The 20,181-nt window shown below is 40.9% G+C and overlaps 1 protein-coding gene across 3 annotated transcripts in view; it reads left to right on the plus strand.

The window, feature by feature from the left end:
- The window catches only part of LOC120908483, a 36,392-nt gene extending 21,020 nt beyond the window's left edge, over positions 1-15,372 (plus strand). For all 3 annotated transcript variants that reach the window (XM_040319480.1, XM_040319481.1, XM_040319479.1), the window contains exons 2-3: positions 3,938-4,101; positions 13,476-15,372. In XM_040319480.1, coding sequence (XP_040175414.1) covers positions 3,938-4,101; positions 13,476-14,672 — 1,361 coding nt within the window. In that variant the 3' untranslated portion in view covers positions 14,673-15,372. The remainder of the gene's footprint in view (positions 1-3,937; positions 4,102-13,475) is intronic.
- Positions 15,373-20,181: the final 4,809 nt, after the last annotated feature.

Here is a 20,181-nt window from a genome sequence, read left to right on the forward strand (position 1 = left end):
AAATTTCCTTCAAAGCTTAATTACGTGGAAACTTTAGAAGAAAAAAAAGTGTTGCAATCATTTTCCACTGGCAAACGATTCCAGTGTCCCCGCCGGGCTGCTCTTTCTCTTCGGTGTCCGCACGCACACGCGAACACGAAAAATTCCTTCCAAGTTGGTAAATAACACACAATTGTTCGTCTCTTTGGCCATTGCCACAGCGTACCGCGCTCGCCAAGCAATTCCCTTCGCGCAAACAACCATTACGACAGTTAGGACGGTTTGTCTGTGTGTGCCTGTGTGTTTCACTACAGCGGAGTGAAATTTAATTTGAATTGCAATGAGAATTATATTTTTTCTTCCACGAAGCTAGCAGTAAAAGCAACATTTTCTACACTACCCCCTTTGCGGGCCTTGCCACACGACCTTGCCGCTTGTGACTAGCCTACTAGCCGCTGTGCTGGTGGTGCTTGTGTGGCTGTGCGTTTGAGCGTTCTTCATTTACTGTATAGTTTCGGTCCGTTCCTTTCATATAATTTGAAAAACTTCAAGTTCCCGGTGGCGCTCTGGGTAGAAGGGGGGCCGAGGCCGGGTGCCCGGTTCGACAGTATATTTCCATTGATTGTTCGTTTGTACTGAAAGCATGGCGTGTTGATGTAATCCGAACGGTTCGAATATAATCCAGTTCTCTGGGGTTGGTGTTGTGCTGTGTTGGCTTTTGAGCAGCAGCAGCGTAGGGTTTACAAGCCATTGCTTACCTAAGACGATGGCGCTCATCATCATGATTCCATTGTTTTCTAGCACAAACCCGTGAAGCATTAAGTTTCTTTCACTGCACATTTCATTAACATTCTGATTTTGGAGTAGTATGATTGTAGTTATTTCTGAAATGAATGTACAGAAAAATAGAATGTTCAACTTTTTTGGGCATCAGTTTTATGCAGTCTGTTTCGAAAATTTCACATAAGCGCAAACTGAATTGATTGCTGAAAGACGTGAAGGATTTTGACAAAAAATTACCTTAACATTTGTTCAAAAATGTATGCAAAAAATAAGCTCTATGGTCCTTTTCAAGATCGCTTTCTTCCGGTAAAACCAGCGGTGAAGATTGAACTGCAATTTGCATGAGTAAAATTTAAAAATATTAGTTTTAATGTGTTTTAAAACTGATGTTACAGGGTTTTCCAAGTCAATTTCGAATGTGCACAACATTATTCACTGCCTATACGATGATTTTTAACAGCTTTCATACGTAGTATTTGCATCACAATAAAATTTCAGCTCTTATAGCTTAACTCAATCCAGTTTGAGATGTGTTGAAAATCATCTTGATGAACCAATACAGGGTTTTCCAAGACACTTTCCAATGCACACAGCATTGTTCACTGTTCGCAATATGTTTTCCAACAGCTGTCATGTGTTGCAACACAATGAAATTTAAATTCTTCCATATGATTTTCAACACAACACAAATAACTATCCAACTCAGACCCGTTTGCGATGTGATGATTCATCACCTAGATGTTTTTCAACAGCTGTCAAATGATGTAGTTGTATCACAATAAAGATTCAGTTCATACGCATGATTTTCAACACATCACAAATAACGGTCAAACTATATCCAGCTTTGGACGTGTTGGAAAGCATGAGGAAGAAGTGAAGCATTACAGGGGGTTTCGAGTCAATTTCCAATGTCAACAACATTTTTATTGCTTGCGAGATGTTGTTCAACTGCCTTCAAATATTGCATTTGTATAGAAATAAAGGGTTTTCCATGTCACTTTCTAATGTGCACATAATTATTTATCGGATACAAGGTGTTTATCAACAGTTGTCAAATGGTGCATTTGCTTCAAAATGAATTTTCAGTTTCAACACATGATTTTCAACACTTAACAAATAATTGTCAAACTCAATTCAGCTTGAGTCGTCATTTTATTCTGATGCCACACATCATTTTATTCTGATGCCAATACAATGCGTGAAAGCTGTTGAAAAATATCTTAGAGGCGGTGATAAATGATGTGCACATTCGAAAGTGACTTGAAAACCTCTGTATTGTGATGGAAATACAACATTTGACAGCTGTTGAAAAACATCTCGCAAACACTGAAACATATTGTACACATTGGAATTTGACTCGGAAACCCTGTATAAAAAACTGATGATTTTATACTTCTGTAATCAGTTTGTATCTGTACTCTTTTCTCTGCGAGAGTACTCTTTTCATGCGCAATCAGATATCATGTTTTGGAACCCATTTACCGTGCGTTTAGACTTCGCAAGATGTTTGCCCCTTTTTATCTGTCTTTTTTCGGTCGATTTTTCCTGCTTCCAAATGTCGTCCCATTACGGAATCGATGGAATACTGCCAGATATTCAATATATTTGCCGTACGTTGGCACGACAAAAGCATTACCAGCAAATTGGTTCTACTCCCCGTTGCATTTTTTGTTCCTTTCCAATTTTCCCAAACGCACCATCACCATCAACTTCTGTTGTTAACGGTGCTCTTTGGAAGCTTTTCAGCACTGTCAGGTTCGCCAAACACAAGCAGTGAGCATGCGCCGTACCATGACAATGACTGCCATTATCATTCATTGCGAAAACCGGCAAATTGTGTCGATTTCGATGGCGATTCGTTCGAAACGACTGCATTTCCCTAAACTATGACTCGCTGCCTTTCATGCACTTCATCCCCCTTCGGAGGGCACAAAATCACATTCGCGTGTGCGCTAACTGCTAACTGCAGCTTGAAGCTTACGGGAGGCGTCCGTCACTTACTCGCATGTCCACCCTTATCGTGTGAGGCCCTTTTGTGGACAGGAAGCTTTTACGACAGCATGCAGCTTAGGCACTGTTTCTACTTTTTTCTACTTTTTTCCATTCCCTTTCGTCAAATTCCACGTTTACCTTAGATGTACGAGAAAGGGCTTTGCAAAAAAAAAAAAAACTGGAGGGATTGATCACGAAAATGCACAGAACATGAAACGGCTGCACTACATTATTGCGTGTATGTGGTGCACGTTGGCCCCTCGTATGCGATATGTTGCGGGACGGCTAGTATTACGCTCTTGCGTAAGCTTGAGCGCAATACTTCCTCCTTAGGGCCGTCGTGTCGTAGCAATTGGTGTAATTTTCCGTGCGTCTGATCGCACACGATCATGTGTTTGTGTGTGTATGTGTGCGAATCGCTCAAGCCACAAGCACTGCCTGCAAAGACAACTGCCGAAGAGTTCGGTTGTGACAACTGGTGATCCATAATCGTATCACAATCGCAATAGATACACCAACACCGCGCAACACCCATTGCACCCAGTTAGTTTTAGGTGCTTGGCAGGAAATACGAGAGTGATCTGTTCGCTGGTGCCTCTGCAATCATTATTGCCACGGCGTCGACCCTCTATCTCGACTTTGAATGGTGAACGTTTTTTTTCTTCTTTTGCACCCGCCTGCATTACGGTGTTACTACGGCTCATATTCAGAGTTTCTGCAGCCTTGCAACGTCCCATTTCCAGCACATATAATGCGCACTTAAACCAAGCAACCACACCATCATCGTCACAGCGCTGCAAGTAGTACTAAAAGAAAATGTGCGTTCCCTGTGCCGTTCCCCTTTCCCGACTCAAACATGTGTAAGTTGCATTACAGCTTGCACAGTACGGCGTTTGAATCGAACCGCTTCTTCCGTCACTACTCCACGCGACGTTTGACTGTGGCTATGGCACTTTTATTCGTTTATGCGATGCCCTGCTTTCCAGTTTCTTCTCTTCGTTTTCTCTCCTTGCCGATCGTCAACTTATCATTTCATATTCCAACCTATCTCTTTCCTCTTTGTTTTTCATGTTCACATGGCGCTCTGGGTCTATTTTCCGTATCGTCTGCCGTAATTTATTCCATAATGCGGGAATACTGCGTTTCGTGGTCCACTGACTTATTCGTCACCACACACCATCAGAGGAGGAAATTGATGAAGCTGCCTTCAAGTGCCTCAAGTACGATATGATCAAGGAGATAATACCACGCATCGGCAAGCGGGCCAAGTTCCTACAGCGGTACGAGGAGTACAAGGAGAACCTAACGGAACGGCCCGCCTTTGCGGAGCTGCAGCTGGACGAAAAGGTAAGAACTGGGGGACTGGGGAAGGGATGACTCAGATGATTTGAAGTAGAAAACCATATGGGTTGTGATGGGTTTGCTGTCTATAAGCTTTCGTTCGGCCAGATTTTGTCCGAACATTAACACAAGTTTGGAACACATTTTTGGGGGATTTATTTGATTTGAGACAACTAGTCGTACAGCTTGTGAAAATAATGACTAATGATGTATGTTGTACAAAATACCCACGTAAGTTTCCCTTTCTAAGCTCTTTGCATTTCGACTACATTTTCAAACATTACTTGATATGTTCGTGTAGTTAATCTCCACGATATTTTTAGTTGCTTGTTTTAATAATAAATTCGAAATTTATTATAATCGGTCATGTCGGCCTTGTACACGTTTACTAGACTTAATTGTATCACACACAGTCAGCTATTCAAGACCTTGCTACGGGGAGACGATATAGACGAGAATCGAAACATGTGCGGCCTTTACAGAAGACGGCGCGTCAATCGTTAAGCCACTTTACCACCAACTGCCGTTTTATATTGTTGATTTTAAACTAACCATGTCGAACATAAGAATTGATCGTCCGTTAGAACCTTGATCCGATAGAAAGATTAGGGGTTAGTATTTCGGGCTGGTGTTCAGTGTTGAGCGTCATTCATTTGGAGCTTAATCCGTTGCATCAAGTGTATCGTGTTTCTTCATGTACTAGCACGTTTACGCCTCGCTTCGGTGTAGTGTAATTTGTTGAGTTATAATAATTGACATTTATTACAAATGATCGCGCATATGTTTTCTGTAAATGATTCAACTACCGTTATAAATCTAGCCCTTCTTTTCTAGCCCTCAACGTCTTCTATGATGTCTCTGCTCCTCATAATATGATTTAAATGTATTCCGTAACCGGGCCATTAACTTTGCTCTGTTTCCATTCACTTGGTACTGTAATGATTGGGATTTTGTATTGTGTGTAGCTTAACCCTCTACCTCACCTCTCCGCTTAACGTTTGTTCTTATGATATTTAATTATTTATGTTTATAATTTAAATTCTAGCTTAAATATTTTAAAGTGATGAACAATTTTTTGATAGTACCTTATATACGTAAAAATTATATTAAAAATCAAAGAAAAGTTTTTCGAAATAATGGCGAATACTATCCGAAGCACATGTACTGTAGTGTAATAATTTCCATGAACTTTCAAAGACTTTCTTTTTCATGCAATTTCCCCTTCTCATGTCGTGAAATATACCTATTACATTTGCTTTGCTCGCCTAAACTGTAACCGTGATCTAGAAATATGTTTGCAATACTCTTATCATGTTTGAACTGCAGACAACGACACAGTGTAGCTATGTGTGTATTCATTTAAGCACTATCAATTAACAGCAAAAGTCTCGCTGACCCAGGAAAACGGCCGATAGATCCAGTAATGACGGTGGTACTTAAATGGCACAAAACAGCACAAAAGATGTGACCACCAGGCAAGATAACAACTACAAACGGGAAAACACCCGCAACGATGGGAATATTGAAATGACATTCTTGCTGTCAGTACCAACGTAGCCACCAGTACCACCATGGCTGGTGAAGTGCCTAGAACTGGAATGTTACAAACGAGCAAATAATAATAATAATTACAGCGCAATACTATCAAGAAGGCAGATACACGATAATATGGCCTACCCCGAGTGGTCGCTTATCGCGAATGTGCGTACCGGAGAATAATAATGGCCTTCTCAATGCGAAACGGATGTGTTACAGTGGTTTTCGGTGACCGAATACCGAATGGCAAGCACCACGCGTCACCGTGCCCCCGCGATAAGCAGGAAATGGCCGTACCGAAGTTGACCTGCAGTTGTTAGGGTCCGTGTTCCTCCACACTACCCATCATTACTATGCACGCCGAGGGTCAACCAATATTCCCCGAGGGAGAACGAGTTCCAAACTTGTGACAGGGGCTCCGCGGTTACGCCAGCCAGCAGGGAGGTTAATCAGCAAGTTAAGCGTATTCGGAATACATTGCGCCAAGATTCCGACCGCTTGTGCGCACACTGTCTGCGGGTCCGTTGCTTGCGGGCTAGATAGTAGAAGCCGGTTGAGTATTTCGGGTCGTTTGTTTGCGCCCAAAAACCCGGCGTTAAACCTTGATGGATTGGAGACGACGAAGACTGATAGAGATGATTTTCTCCAATATCCTACATCGCTTGGGGCGGCATAAAAGCGCACTGCGCTTAACACTCGTTTTGCGTTGCACCCGTGCGGCCGATGCACAAGGGGCCCCGCCGGCCATACTGTTATTCGCTTCTCCCGAGGCGTATTGTGCCTGCTCAGCGGTTGCTCATTTATCATTTGGAATAGGAATAGGAGTTTCGTTTGCTCCCCTCTTCGAGCGAATAATAAAACCCTGCGCAGTGGGCCCTTCTCGGTAGAGCTGGCCTGGTTTCGGAGGCCGCTCGCGTGGCGCGATTCCGTATTTATTATGATTATGATTTTCCACAAACTGTCTCTGGCCGTTTTCTGATGGCTGACAGAGTATATTCTTCGACGGCCGGTTGCGTACGCTGGCGTACATCGCGCTTGCACTGTTTGCTGGCGTGCGCGCGCGGGCTTGCCCTCATTCGGTGGTGGGTAGTTTTTATTGTTGTAATACAGCTAGACAGCCTAAGCGGGGCACCACAGAGGGCTGAAGAGAAGTAGGGGTTTTGAGTGTTGTCGAGGGCCGCTATTACGGTAGCCGTTTGGTGGGATAACGCTTTCCCACTACTTCTGCTACTACTACCGTTTCTAACTATTACTACGACCGAATACTATTATGCTACGCCGTGGCTGTCGGGGCGATGGAGGGCCTTGGGCAACGGCTTCACTCTAGTCTTCCATTGTGTGGTATTTTTCGTTCCGAGTGCTTGGCGCGTATTTCGAAATTGGTTCGCGCATATTCACACCGCCACTAACTTCATGCGCCCGATACGGGGTGGCCTTTTGATGGTTTTGTGAAGTTTAATTTGTGTTTTGCTTCTTTAGCCTACTTTTGGTATGCCTATTGTTGATTGTTTTTTTATTGGTCTCATTTTGTAGATTTCAAAATAATGAAAAAAATAATAATACACATATTGCGCGATCAGCTTCTTGCGCTTAACGTATCTGTTCCGGCGACGTGGTAGCAGAATATTGAAGCCATTCTTTAAGCGCTACGTGGCACTGCTGCGACAGCTAGTGGATATTACTTGGTGTGTTTGTGCTGAATCGACACTTTTGTACTTAATATCCAGAAAAAAAACTCCACGGTTTAGTGCCCCGTCGTGTGACGGATTTGCATTTGCTGTGCCACGGGAGACACAGACAGTATAATGCAATATATTCATTGCGCTTACAACACATTGCAAAGTGGTGTCGAAAGTACTCGGTATATGGTTAAAAAATATTTCATCCCCGCACAAACCCGTGTGAGCAATAAAACCGCTCGTTGGATAGTACATGTAAATGGGTATTTTTCATTTATTCTGTTTGTTTGAAGTTTCCACAATGCCATGCTTTCATGAAGGCGGAAATGTGATAGTATTTGTATTTGGCAACAGTTGCTGATGGCACACAAGAAGTATCACTTAGCGGGGTGTAAAATAACTCAACAATAATAGAAATCATTCCAATTTAAACTACTACAAATAGTAATATTGTAAACTAGTTTTGGATGCTCGATAGTCTACCAATAGACGCGTCAAAGACAATGTATAGTATGTATCTTTAACAGTCGTGTTCATATACAAGCTGCTTAAGGGTAACTAAAAAATTAAAGCTTGAAGGAAATAATTGAAGAATTACAGGGCTTTTCAGGGGTTCTCATAGTTGTGGAACTCTTCGTTGACTCTTTCTCATTGGAAGTGAACTTCATATGATGGAAATTGGACTCTATGGGACGTTTTTTGGACAGGCTCCTTGGAAATTTCTATTGGACTTGTCCATTAAGAGTGCTATAGAGTCCAATTCCCATTATATTAAGTTTAACGTAAGAAAGAGTCAATAAAGTGTCTCACAACTGTGAGAATCCCAGGAAACCCCTGTAAGTGGAAATGATGTTCGACCATGTCGACACATGTCGACAGAGCACATGAGAATAAGGTTTCTAAACATATTCCGTCTTATGAAGGGGTCTCCAAATTTTTCAGTACGCCGACCGCATTGCTTCACGTATAACATTTTTGAGGGCCATTTTGACGTTGCCTTTAGAATGAGTGAAATTTTAAATCTTGTGTGGATTATAAAATACTAACTAAAAACATCAAATTTCTGCACCCCTGGTCTAATGCAAGGAAGAATATTTAATGGGCGTGAAATATTGTACTGAGTAGCTTGTCAGTATCGACATGAGTAGTTAAAATCAAATTATTTACTGAACGAATTGATTCACTATTACTAAGTAATGTTAAATTTATGCCCCTATTAGGCATTTAATAACTCGACATTTTATAATGGAAAACTTTTGTTATCGTCTTTCTGTGCTATCAGAACACTTCATTATCGATGTTCAGAAATTTTAATTTGTATTCAAATGTAATTGATTTATCCTTTAGTGTACCGAAATGTAAAAGTGTCATTAGATATTATATTGCGTCTAATTTTGGAGACCTAAGTTTATAATCTCCACAGCAATCTTGTACAATTTCACTATTCGATTGACAGATATTATTAAACGAATGCTAATCTTCACATAATGCTTGCACAATTACACTAATCAGTGGAAACATTCCACCAAGTGATAGAACTGTTCCATTATATGACTCTTGTCTTAAAATTATTGCACGTGTCAGAAAATAATTCCAAACAAATTAACTGTACAATACTGAGCCATATTCTACTCTGTTATGGTTCAATAGGTAGAACAATATAAAGCATATTGGAATGGTTCGTTTCCAACAGGATCATGCCCATGTGGGATGCAGTTTGTAATAAAAAAAGCAAAGTGCACATCTACAAGAACATAAAAGTTTAGTTGTTTTGCAGATTCATATTATTTTTTAACACGATTGCAATTTTCCATGCTGAATTGTTTCTACGTTAAACATGGGCTCGACCTGGTTGAAATCGATTTTTGCCAGGGTCAGCAGTTCATTACAAAACGTAAAAACTAAACCTCCACCAGAACCCTCACTTTGTGTAGATACGATTTTTAACGCGATTATGAACGCGAGCATAATAAATCGTAGTGCTCGTTACATGCTGTACATATCTACATGTTGGCATTTAAATTGGTTCATAAAAGTACTGCTCTCTGTTGAAGTCGTGCTTCGCCAGCGAGTTGGTACGATGCTTCGTTTTCTCTTAACGTGCTACACCGAAAATTAATGTTCAGAGCAATGCAAAACGCTAAAGCTCATGGGTTTTACTGCCAATGATTGACAGACTTGCAGAAACACATCGGTGAGGTGTGGGTTTCTTTTTCCTCGGTGGTTCAAAGTGCCACATTTAGCGCTGCGCCATCATGGAGAGAACTACAATGCACATGTAGTACGTACCTTCGGCTTCTGTCCCGTCCCGTCGGATCCCTCGTTCGGCGACACCAGCATATGGGTATGGGCGGTGTTCAATAAAACATTATGCCAATGGAGCTCATGTCTAGCCCCGTGCGCGCCGTCTTACTGTAAATTGCAGATGTATTTATTCCACCTCCAGCGGGCCCAGGGTTCGTCTGGGGTGTAGTGTGTCTATGTCTTGACATAGTTTTTGTGGCCGATGGGGCTGGGTGCTGGATGTTTTCCGTTTTGGGTGTTTGAATGAATGCTTGTTGCTCGGGTATTGATTGGGGTTCCAGCTTCTTCTGCCCTCTTGCTGCACCCCTGTAGACCAGTTGTGTTTCCCGCGTGAATATTACGCTTCCTGTTCCTGCGTTGCGTGATGAGCGTGATGTGCTGCGGGTACTCCTTCTCAGGAGCAGGAGAATTTTTAATGACAAAAGCTCCAGAGCCATGGAGTAATGAAATGCATTGTGATAATCATATCTTCGTCTTCTCTGGGCGGTTAGAGCTGGGAGTTAGCCTGCCTTACTCCTCTCCTAGTCAGTTTTATGTGCGTTCTCGGGGAGAGTTGCCTGCCCGTTCGTACACAAAATACACGTGATCAGTAATCGGGGAGAATATTATGTATTCCAGGGTTTTGGGAATAAACTGCAAGCGGCGACCCGTTGATGTGCGGCGCATACATTACATCAACCTAACACCCATGTTCTCATCCTTCCACCACGAGAATATGTTCAATTCGAAGCCTCAGGAAGTGGTGTGGTGGCAAGTAAGCGTTTGTCAGCGATTGATCACGCGAGTTTTGTTTTTCATTTTCAGTCTTTTTATCAGCTGGCAGAGGGAATTGGTGGCAAGTAGGTGCTGGTAAGGGTGACGAAATTATGAATATTGATGGGTGTGCTGAATATGTTAAATCCATGAATACATGTTTGCTTGGAGATGAGAAATTTCCTTATCACCTCAGTACGATCGACAAAAGGGAATGAGATTTTTGGGTTTGTGTTTTTTTAAGATGCCGAAAAGGCGCGCCACTCGAGCCTAGACGAATATGTATCGTTTATCGTGATGATCGAAATCAACTGTTTATTGGTTGCTGATGACTTGTGATATTCATTTCTTATTGCATTTAAAGTGTTGTACTCAATTTGTTTGAAAAGAAGGCATCTTAGCTCAGCAGAAATGGAAATTAACACTTTTGGTGATAAATAATAAGAAATAAGATAGTTACAAATTAGTATTAACTACATATCTCTTGGTACAGTTCTTAACGCCTGATTCAGCTCCCACTAGCTATGGTGTGGTTAAATCAAAGTCAAATACCTAATCAGAACGGGGGTAAAGTAAAACATCTCTAGGAGGGTTTTACTTACGTGTTAATACAAGTCACGACTCAAGCAGTGATCATTATCAGTCAAGTTAAACAGGAAGCTATTCCCTATGTGCTCCTTCTTGCTTTCGACGCACTGGTGATCCAGATCACCTGGTATCCAGATCAGATGGTAAAAATAAGTAAGCATTTCTACATAAATTGTGGCTGGTGTTACAAAGAAGGAGACAGATGTGATAATGTTGGTGAAAAAAATTCGAATTATCGTTTATGCATGTACACTAGTATCTGTAACCATAGATAATAATACTCCCTTTAGATAGCTAACTAGTTAATTAAATCAAATTAAAAACTAATTAACAATTACACAATCATGTTTTCTTAATTATGTTACCGTTTCGGTTGTGTTGTCAATCTTCGTCCCTTGTAACCCCATTGTAATTTTTTCCCGGACATTCGATACTCTTATTCTTCTGAATAAGAGCCCAACAACCGTTATCGGAATAGACCTGCTTTTACCACAAATGATCTTGGCTTTCAGTGAAGGAAGGCACGGTCCATTCGGGTCTTGAACACACGACGGGCATCCACAGTTCTTCGAAAATAATTTTAATTCATTGAGCCCAACAACCGTTATCCGAATAGACATGCTTTTACCACAAATGATTTTGGCTTTCAGTGAAGGGGGCACGGTCCATTCGGGTATTGAACATACGACGGGCATCAACAGTTTCTCGAAAAGAATTTTAATTAAATTTTAATTATAATAACTTTTTGTAAGACTAGCTTGGTAGGACGGTCCCGTCCAAAACACACTTTTTAATTTTTATCAAAATGTTATCAAAATCAATCCAGGAACCGTAGTTTCTCGTAAGATGGTACATAATACACCAAAAAAGCTTTTTCGATGTCTACTAGTAAGTTTACATTGGCAAAAGTATTGCAATCAGAGGAAAACCTTAAGGTGTCGAAACTACCCCCAGTTCCCCTAAATCAAGATTAAATTGTCCAATACCAATCACTTGGCATGAAAAATCAATGTTTATAGTTTTTGAGAACTATGGCGAGCCTATAAAACGGATTGTAATTCTAGTTTATATTCCAAATCAGTCAGTTTTGATTGGCAATGATCACAGTGTCCATAAAGCAGTGGTGCACAAAATTGTTTTGAAATCCAATTTTATATATATTTTCCCACCACTATGGCATTTTGCTAATGTTGAAATGTAATTCTATAGCATTGTTTCTATTACAACTGTGATGTGAAACATTTAATTACAATGTACTGGCTGGTAAATGGCAAGTGAATATGTCTTACGTGAATCGAACTTGTTATGAACAACGATACAAAGACTACGCAATGTGACAATATTATTGTATTTATACACGATATTTACACAAATTTTTAATACAAAAGTCTTATTATTGAATATGTACCGTTCTAAAATAATGATAATTAGTCTATTTTCATTCCTATCTTTGCAAGAGACGTTTTCTATTAAAAAATAAAGCATATTAGTTTCTAAGTAGATCATATCAGCTGTTGAAACAAGGTTTAACTGAACTAAGGATCCGCTATTAAATGGTACGATTGTATCAGCATCCAATATTGGCAGCTTTCGTTGATGCCACACGTAATACAATCCGATGAGTGTTGTTGTTGCCTGCATACCAACTATAGTCACGGTGAATATGATACCGCGCGTGGCATATCTATCTACTTGATACTGAAGAATATGACATGGTATGTATGGTTCAGACATTCACCGCATACCATTGATTGCATAGTTTCATTAGTCATTGGGAAATATCGATCGCGGTATTTGTTCCACTAGAAAATTATCTTGGAGATTTCTAGCAGACTGATGATTTTGTTTGTTTTTATTGTGCATTTGAGTGTGTCTGTAAAGCGATCCCAAGTTTGTGGTTAAATTGCTTTAGAGAGCAGAATCTTATCAAAATAATGTTGGTAAATAATGTTGAGCATGTTCATGAATTTGTATTTTAGTAAAATCTGTTGTACGTATTACCTGTATCTATATTATGTAACACATAATACAAGCGTGGTCGAGTAAAAATGATGGTTAACAGCGCTAATTACTTATAATATTTTTGTACTTATTCGAAAATATTATTTTTAATCTTCTATTTCAAGGTTTTTGAATCTGAAATACGAAGAAACGATATCAAAGGCGACCCGCTTAATCTACAAACTAGAAAGTATTATCTTTGCAATCAAGTTTGTAATCCCGCCGTAAAATAATCGATGAAACTGCTACCGAGGTTTTTTAATAGATAACAGATAGTGAGATAATACGATAATCTACATTATGTTACATTGTAGACTTTGTTACATTTGTGCGCAAACATGACATAATCAATGATATAACATGACACACAAAAAGTTCGTAAGATTATTTCGTAGAATTTGCTTAGAAACATAGTAACATTAGGATGTAACATACAATTTGAAGTAACAAAAAAACGAAACATAGATTTATGAAAACTGATTGGTTTATTTGTTTATTTTGTTTTATTTTTTGTTTTAGGATCGATTTTCACCAACGTCCCCGCAGAAACCTTCGCGCATCGACTGGGGTCGGATAGAGAAAGTCTGTGGCCCGGTACCTATCTATCTGAAGAATCTGCTAAAGATGTGCGGTTATGAGGCGGAAAGTAGTCTGCGAAATTTGAATGACGATGACTTCATTGATATGGAGCGTTTCGCTCGGGAAGAGCTGATCCACCTGGTACCGGCGACACAGTTCTACTTCCACATCTTCTGCAGTGATCCGGCACGCGAGTTTCGGCTCGTTCCTGGCCACCGTAAGCTGCTGCTGCAGATAAGCGCGTATCTCAACTACACCAAGGTGGCTAGTGAAATACAACGGCCAGAACCGGCGCTCCGTCTACCCGCCGACCTGACGATACAGCGTGAGCGTGAGCGCGAACATCGGCTACTTTTAGCTCAGCAGCAACATCAGCAGCAGCAACAGCATCAGAAAGAACAACAGCACCAGCAGAAAGAGCACCAGCAGCAAAAGGAGCAGCAGCAACTTTTGCAGCAACAGCAGCAGCTGCTGCAAGAAGTCGTCCGAATGCATCAGCAACCGCTGACAGAGATACAAGAGCAGATGCTGTCCGAGATGAAAATGTCGCACAAAAACTCACCACTCGCATTCGAGCAGGCAACCGTGTTCCCTCCGCTCAGCGACGAGGAGCGCATCAAGAAGATTCAGGGCTGCATTGTCAAGCTGATCGACATGTGGAGCGAAAAGCAACCCATTAAGCTGCAGATCACGGAGGAAATGATCAACGTGACCTACGAGACCAACGGCTACAACGCATTCATTAAGTGTCCCATGTGCGCGGTGCAGATAAAGGTGTCGAAGCTGCCAACGAAGAAGGGCGATCGGTTTGTGATCTCCAACTTCTCGAAGCATATCATCAAGATGCATTTTTCTCAGCTTAGTGACGGGGCTGGAGGGGGTGGGGGAGGCGTAGGCGGAAATGGTGTCGGTGGGCATGCGGGATCGGTTGGCTCGGAGCGACATCTAAGCATGGATAATGTGTCTTCCTACTATGGAGGGGAGAATTCGGACAGCAACACGTACCCGTACGATGACTATGGGTCGGGTAAACGGCCAAAGCTGGACGAGGACGATGATGAGATGGATCCGGTGCCACCACATTTGCTGCATCCGTATGTGAGCATTAAGGACGAAATTATCGATCTGGACGCGTAGCAGCTTGTGCCGAGGTACGGTTGTACTTTGTCGTCCCTAAATCGCACGAGAACGGTTGCTCGTGTCGAAAGCGAAAAAAGACGTTGAGCGTAAAGATGAGACATATGAACGATAGCGCTTAAGCCAATTTTTCCATTCCTCAATCAAACCAAATAGCCTCTCTTAGCTTGTTGACTCTCATAGAATAACTGCATTATTTCTTAGAATAAGTTAGGCTGTTAGATTTTAAACAACACAAAGGTTTAACTTGCCGTGAATTGTTTCGCAATGATGGTTACGATTAAACCAAAATAACTGTTTTATTTACTAGCAATTATTTGGTGGAACTGTTTGCAGTCAAGCTAGGACGAAGTGGCATGAGAAAAGACTTAATTTTGGAACCGTAATGGCTGATATGAAGTGAATTTACCGTTTTACACGGGATAGCTAGCGAACGTCGTAGGTAGGTTGATAGGAAATGGTGTAAATAAGAGATGAGTTAAATTATACTAGTGTAAAATCGATTAAATTGTAGTCACTTCGATTTGGCATCCTGATTCGTTCGCTTTTTATTCTGTTCTAATGGCAGCTGTCAAAAATAACCTAATGCTAATATACACGTACCGTGACATCAAGTAGCGTTTACACGTATATACATTTTCCAAACTTTTACAACTCGGCCTATCCTGACAAATAAATTGTCCTCAATTCGTTAAACATTCTCATCATGTAGTGTCGCATCACATAATTCTGGGGCGAGATCAGCATCTGGCGCAATCCAATGTCTAAGCTTATCAGACTCAAGTATACCATCATATGGGATTTGAGTATGTTGGAAACCATCGATATCTCGAATTACATAACGGTCGTTCGGAAGTTGTTTGTGAACTATGTAAGGACCTTTGAACTTGGCAATAAATTTCTTGTTAGAATTTGCTGAATTATCGACGTTTCGAATAACAACAAGATCCCCTTCCGCAAATTCTACCGCTGGGTTGTGTCTTTTGCCAAACTGAATCAGGTTGATTTCCTGTGATCTTTTATATTTTCAGAAGCTTCAGAACGAATAGTTTCTAAATTTCTAGAAGGTTCGTTTTTGTTATCTAGATACTCTTTGAATTCGTTTATAATGGTACCACGTTGTTCGACACCGAATAACAAAACCGAAGGAGCAAAATACGTTGACGAGTGTGTTGTGTTGTTCAGCGCATATTCGACTTCAGATAATTTGGAACACCAATCTGCATGATCCACGGAATCAGTAATTTTGCTTAACATGGGTTTGATTACTCTGTTAACTCTCTCAACCTGACCGTTGGCTTGAGGGGAACAAACGGCATTTTGAACATGTATTATATTACGATCACTGAGAAACGTTTTAAACTCCTGAGATGAAAAACAAGTTGCACGATCACTCACTATTCGTTTGGGACGGCTATAATAGTTAAAATATTGTCCCAACACAGAACAAACCTCCCTTGTGTTGGTCGTAGTGGTGGGGTAAAGTTTTGTGAATTTAGTAAAAGAATCGATCACCACTAAAATGTATTTCTTTTTAGATGTTATGGATGGTAATGGGCCAAAATGGTCGATGTGAAGGGTATCGAAAGGTACTGAACTTTTTGGGATGTTGTACAAATTGCGCTTGTTTTTTCTTGGGGGGGCAGAGAAAAGTATACATTTAAGGCAATTCTGAATGAAATTTTGTACCTGATTTTTCATACCTGAAAACCAATAGTGTTTGGCGATTTGTGAATAGCACTTGTCAACACCTAAATGGCCTATGCTTTCATGAGTGCTTCTAATCACATTTTTATCAGTTCTTTTGGAACGATCAATTGCAATTTGCTTTCAGGGGATTGACGATATATCACACCATCCAGTAGTGTGTACCCTGGAATTGGTTTTGTTTCTAGTTCGGTTCTTAGATGAACTAATGTAGGATCTCGGCCCTGAGCTATCTGCAACTGAATGTCGAGATCCAACTCGTCAACAGCACCTGCCATTTTGGAGCGACTAAGTGCATCAGCGTGACCCATTGCTGTTCCAGGGCGATACTGCATAGTGTATTCATAGTTTTCTAAGAACAGGGACCACCTTGCAATTTTGGCGGAGCAGTTCCTGTTCTTCAAAGTTTCCACTAGGGAATTACAATCGGTTACTATCTTTATAGGGATACCATGCACATATGCATGAAAACGCTTCAAGGCGTAAATCACTGACAAAGTTTCTAACTCGTAGTTGTGAAGATTGGACTCACTAGAAGAAGCAGTTTTCGAAAAATATGCCACTGGATAGAATTTCCCATCATATTGCTTTTGAAGTAAAACCGAGCCAAATCCAACTGTGCTGGCATCGCAATGTAGTTCTGTTTCTCGAGAAGGATCATAAATTGCCAACACAGGAGCATTAATTAATTTGGTTTTCAATTCATTAAATGCGTTCATACATGCTTCATCAAATTGGAAAGACACTTTTTCTTTAAGTAGATTGCTCAAAGGTTTTGCAATGTTCGAGAAAGACGGGACGAATCGTCTAAAATAGGAAAACAAACCAAGACAACGCTGAACTTCCTTTGAGGTTTTAGGCACTGGGTAATTTTGGATAGCCTTAATGTGGTAGTTGCTTGGTTGAATTCCCTTTGAGTTTACATAGTAACCAAGGTAATCCAAGTTACTGCACCCAAATTTGCATTTGTCAATACGCAGTTCCAATCCATTCTTCCTAAGAGTTTTTAAAACAGCACCTAGAGTTTCTAAATGATCTTGAAACGTCTTTGACGCTATGATTATGTCGTCAAGATAGACGACTAGTTTGGCTTCGTCGATGAATTCTCGCAGTACTGAGTTAATGAATCTTTGAAATCCTGATGGAGCGTTTTTTAGCCCAAATGGCATTTTCAGATATTCATACTGTCCGTCAGGTGTTACAAAGGCAGTGTAACTAATAGAATCTTCGTGCATCTTAATTTGATGAAAGCCGCTTTTGAGATCTAAGAGAGTGAAATACCGTTTACCGCTTAGGTGTTCGAGGCAAGTGTCAATCAAAGGTATTGGATAGTTATCACGAATTGTTACCTTATTTAACGGACGGTAGTCAACACACATTCGTACCTCACCATTTTTCTTCCGTACTAACACAATAGCAGATGCGTAAGGTGAATTGCTGGGTCGAATAATTTGTTTTTCTAATAAATTTTTAACTATATCACGAACCTGATTGCGTTCGGCAAAAGACAACCGCCTAGGTTTACAGAATATTGGAGTATCATTTGTAACACTTATTTTCATTGAATGTTGTGATTCAAGAATAGTTTCATTTAAGGGCTGAAGATAGTTATTTTCCACACATGAAGCTATCAGACACATCTGGTCTTCACTCAATTCGTTTCCTATATCCAATGTGTTCGCTTCCTTACTAATATCAATAGCACATAACTCTGAAAAAGTCCTCAAAATACTCTCAGCCTCCGTACCACTATCGTTGGTCTGATTATGTTCATCAACACTATCGTATCTTTTCTGGTCTGATTGGAAAATAGATTGCGTCCAAATGTCTGCCTCATCCTTTGAATTAGTTTTAAAAATCCCCAATGAATTAAGGCGCGCTTTCACGTGTGTTGCAAGAGTAGATTTATTTTCTTTTAGTAAGTTCATCAGATTGTCTTGAGAATAACGATAACAAAGGTAATGTAAATGGATGTTCATCTTTTTTAATAAGTCCCTTCCTGCAATCAAGGGCCATGCTGTTTGTTGTTTTGGCAGTATCATAAAGGAATGGGAAACGTTGATATTTCGAAATTTTATTCTAATGTTCACATGGCCCAAAGATGTAAGCTGCTGGTTGCCTAATCCACAGAATCCCGAAAATTGAGGAGTATGTTTGATGTTTGGCACAAGTTGTTCACTGATGAAACTTTTAGGGCTGCCAGAATCAAACAAACAAAACACACGTGATTGCGTTGCGCTTAATTCATTATCATTCAGCAATGCGACACTTACCTCCTGAATTGGATCGATCCTAGCTCCTGAACCAGTCACTTGATTTCCATTATCATCTCCGTAATTGTTTTCTGCTGCAGCAGCCATCGACAGGTTCAGATGTGAGTAATCATTGCCACCGGATTGAGGCAATCGTGATGCCGGACACTGATGTTGGAAACTCTGCTGATCGCACGGTGCAAATATAGCGGCAGGCATCCTCTGGGCAACGTTCAGGCAGTCTTGTTTCTTGTGATCAGGGCTTCCACACAAGAAACATAGTTGGGCAGACTGACGTGGTTTTCGGCACTGGTTGGAAAAATGGCCGAAACTCGAACAATTGTAGCATCGCACCATTTCTTCTCGCCCATTGGCTGGTTTGGTGTTGGTTTTCAGCATCGATGTAAAACGGCTTGAAGGTTGTGGACGAGTGGGGATGACGGTGGTTCACGCATTTGGTAATGCATCTCGCATCGGTTTACATGATCAATCAGATCATACACATCACGATATTCTTTCGCCACTAAGTTGTCATACATGGGATCGCGCGATAGTCCTCGGATGATGTATGTTATAATCGCTGCGTTACTCACGTTCCCAGTTGTTCCAAGGGCATGTACACGAAAGATGTAGGCGGCGTAGGACTCATCATTCCTTTTGAATGTATGCAACAGATTCTTGTGAATAGCAGCTTCATTATGCGTGTCTGGGAAAGCTTTTCCCATTCCTTCGGCAAATTCTTTAAACGATGTTACAGAATGCCGGAAACCACTGTACCACTCCTTTGCAGCGCCAGTTAGCTGACTGCTAGCGTACATCAATGTCATTTGGTCGGTCCAACCATAAACTTCAGCACTGTGTTTTACCGTTTTTATCCACTGCAAGAAACTGGCACCCTCTCCAAACATCGGAATAATCTGCTTAACCTCTTCCGGATGAAGCAATCTAGCTGTATTGGAGTATTCACGACTTTGGCTCTCAAGCGCTGCTAATTTGTTCCGCAGTTCAAGTATCTCACATTTTTGCTTTAGGAGCACAATTTCTGCTGCAGCTTCGTCGTTTTCTTTGATCACATCAGTTTTCATGATCTGGGTGACGCTCTCTTCTTTACTTTCGGCAATGGCTGCGTTGCACATGGTGTCGTTGGAATCGCCATTTTGTTGCGAGCTAGGGTACGCTTCCTTATAGAGAGCACGGATCTGCATCAGTGTTGCCGTACATGGCACGGTTATTTCGGCCGACTGGAGTGCGCACAGCATCTCATCCTTAGTCACTCTCTGGTCATCTACGGACATTTTGGGCTCACAATCCCACTTCTGAGATGTAAAATCGATTAAATTGTAGTCACTTCGATTTGGCATCCTGATTCGTTCGCTTTTTTATTCTGTTCTAATGGCAGCTGTCAAAAATAACCTAATGCTAATATACACGTACCGTGACATCAAGTAGCGTTTACACGTATATACATTTTCCAAACTTTTACACTAGTAAATGATGAATAAATACAAACATATATGTTCTACACATTGCATGTTGGGATATGAAAAGCA

This window comes from Anopheles arabiensis, chromosome 2 (assembly GCF_016920715.1).
Source record: "Anopheles arabiensis isolate DONGOLA chromosome 2, AaraD3, whole genome shotgun sequence".
Lineage (NCBI taxonomy): Eukaryota > Metazoa > Arthropoda > Insecta > Diptera > Culicidae > Anopheles > Anopheles arabiensis.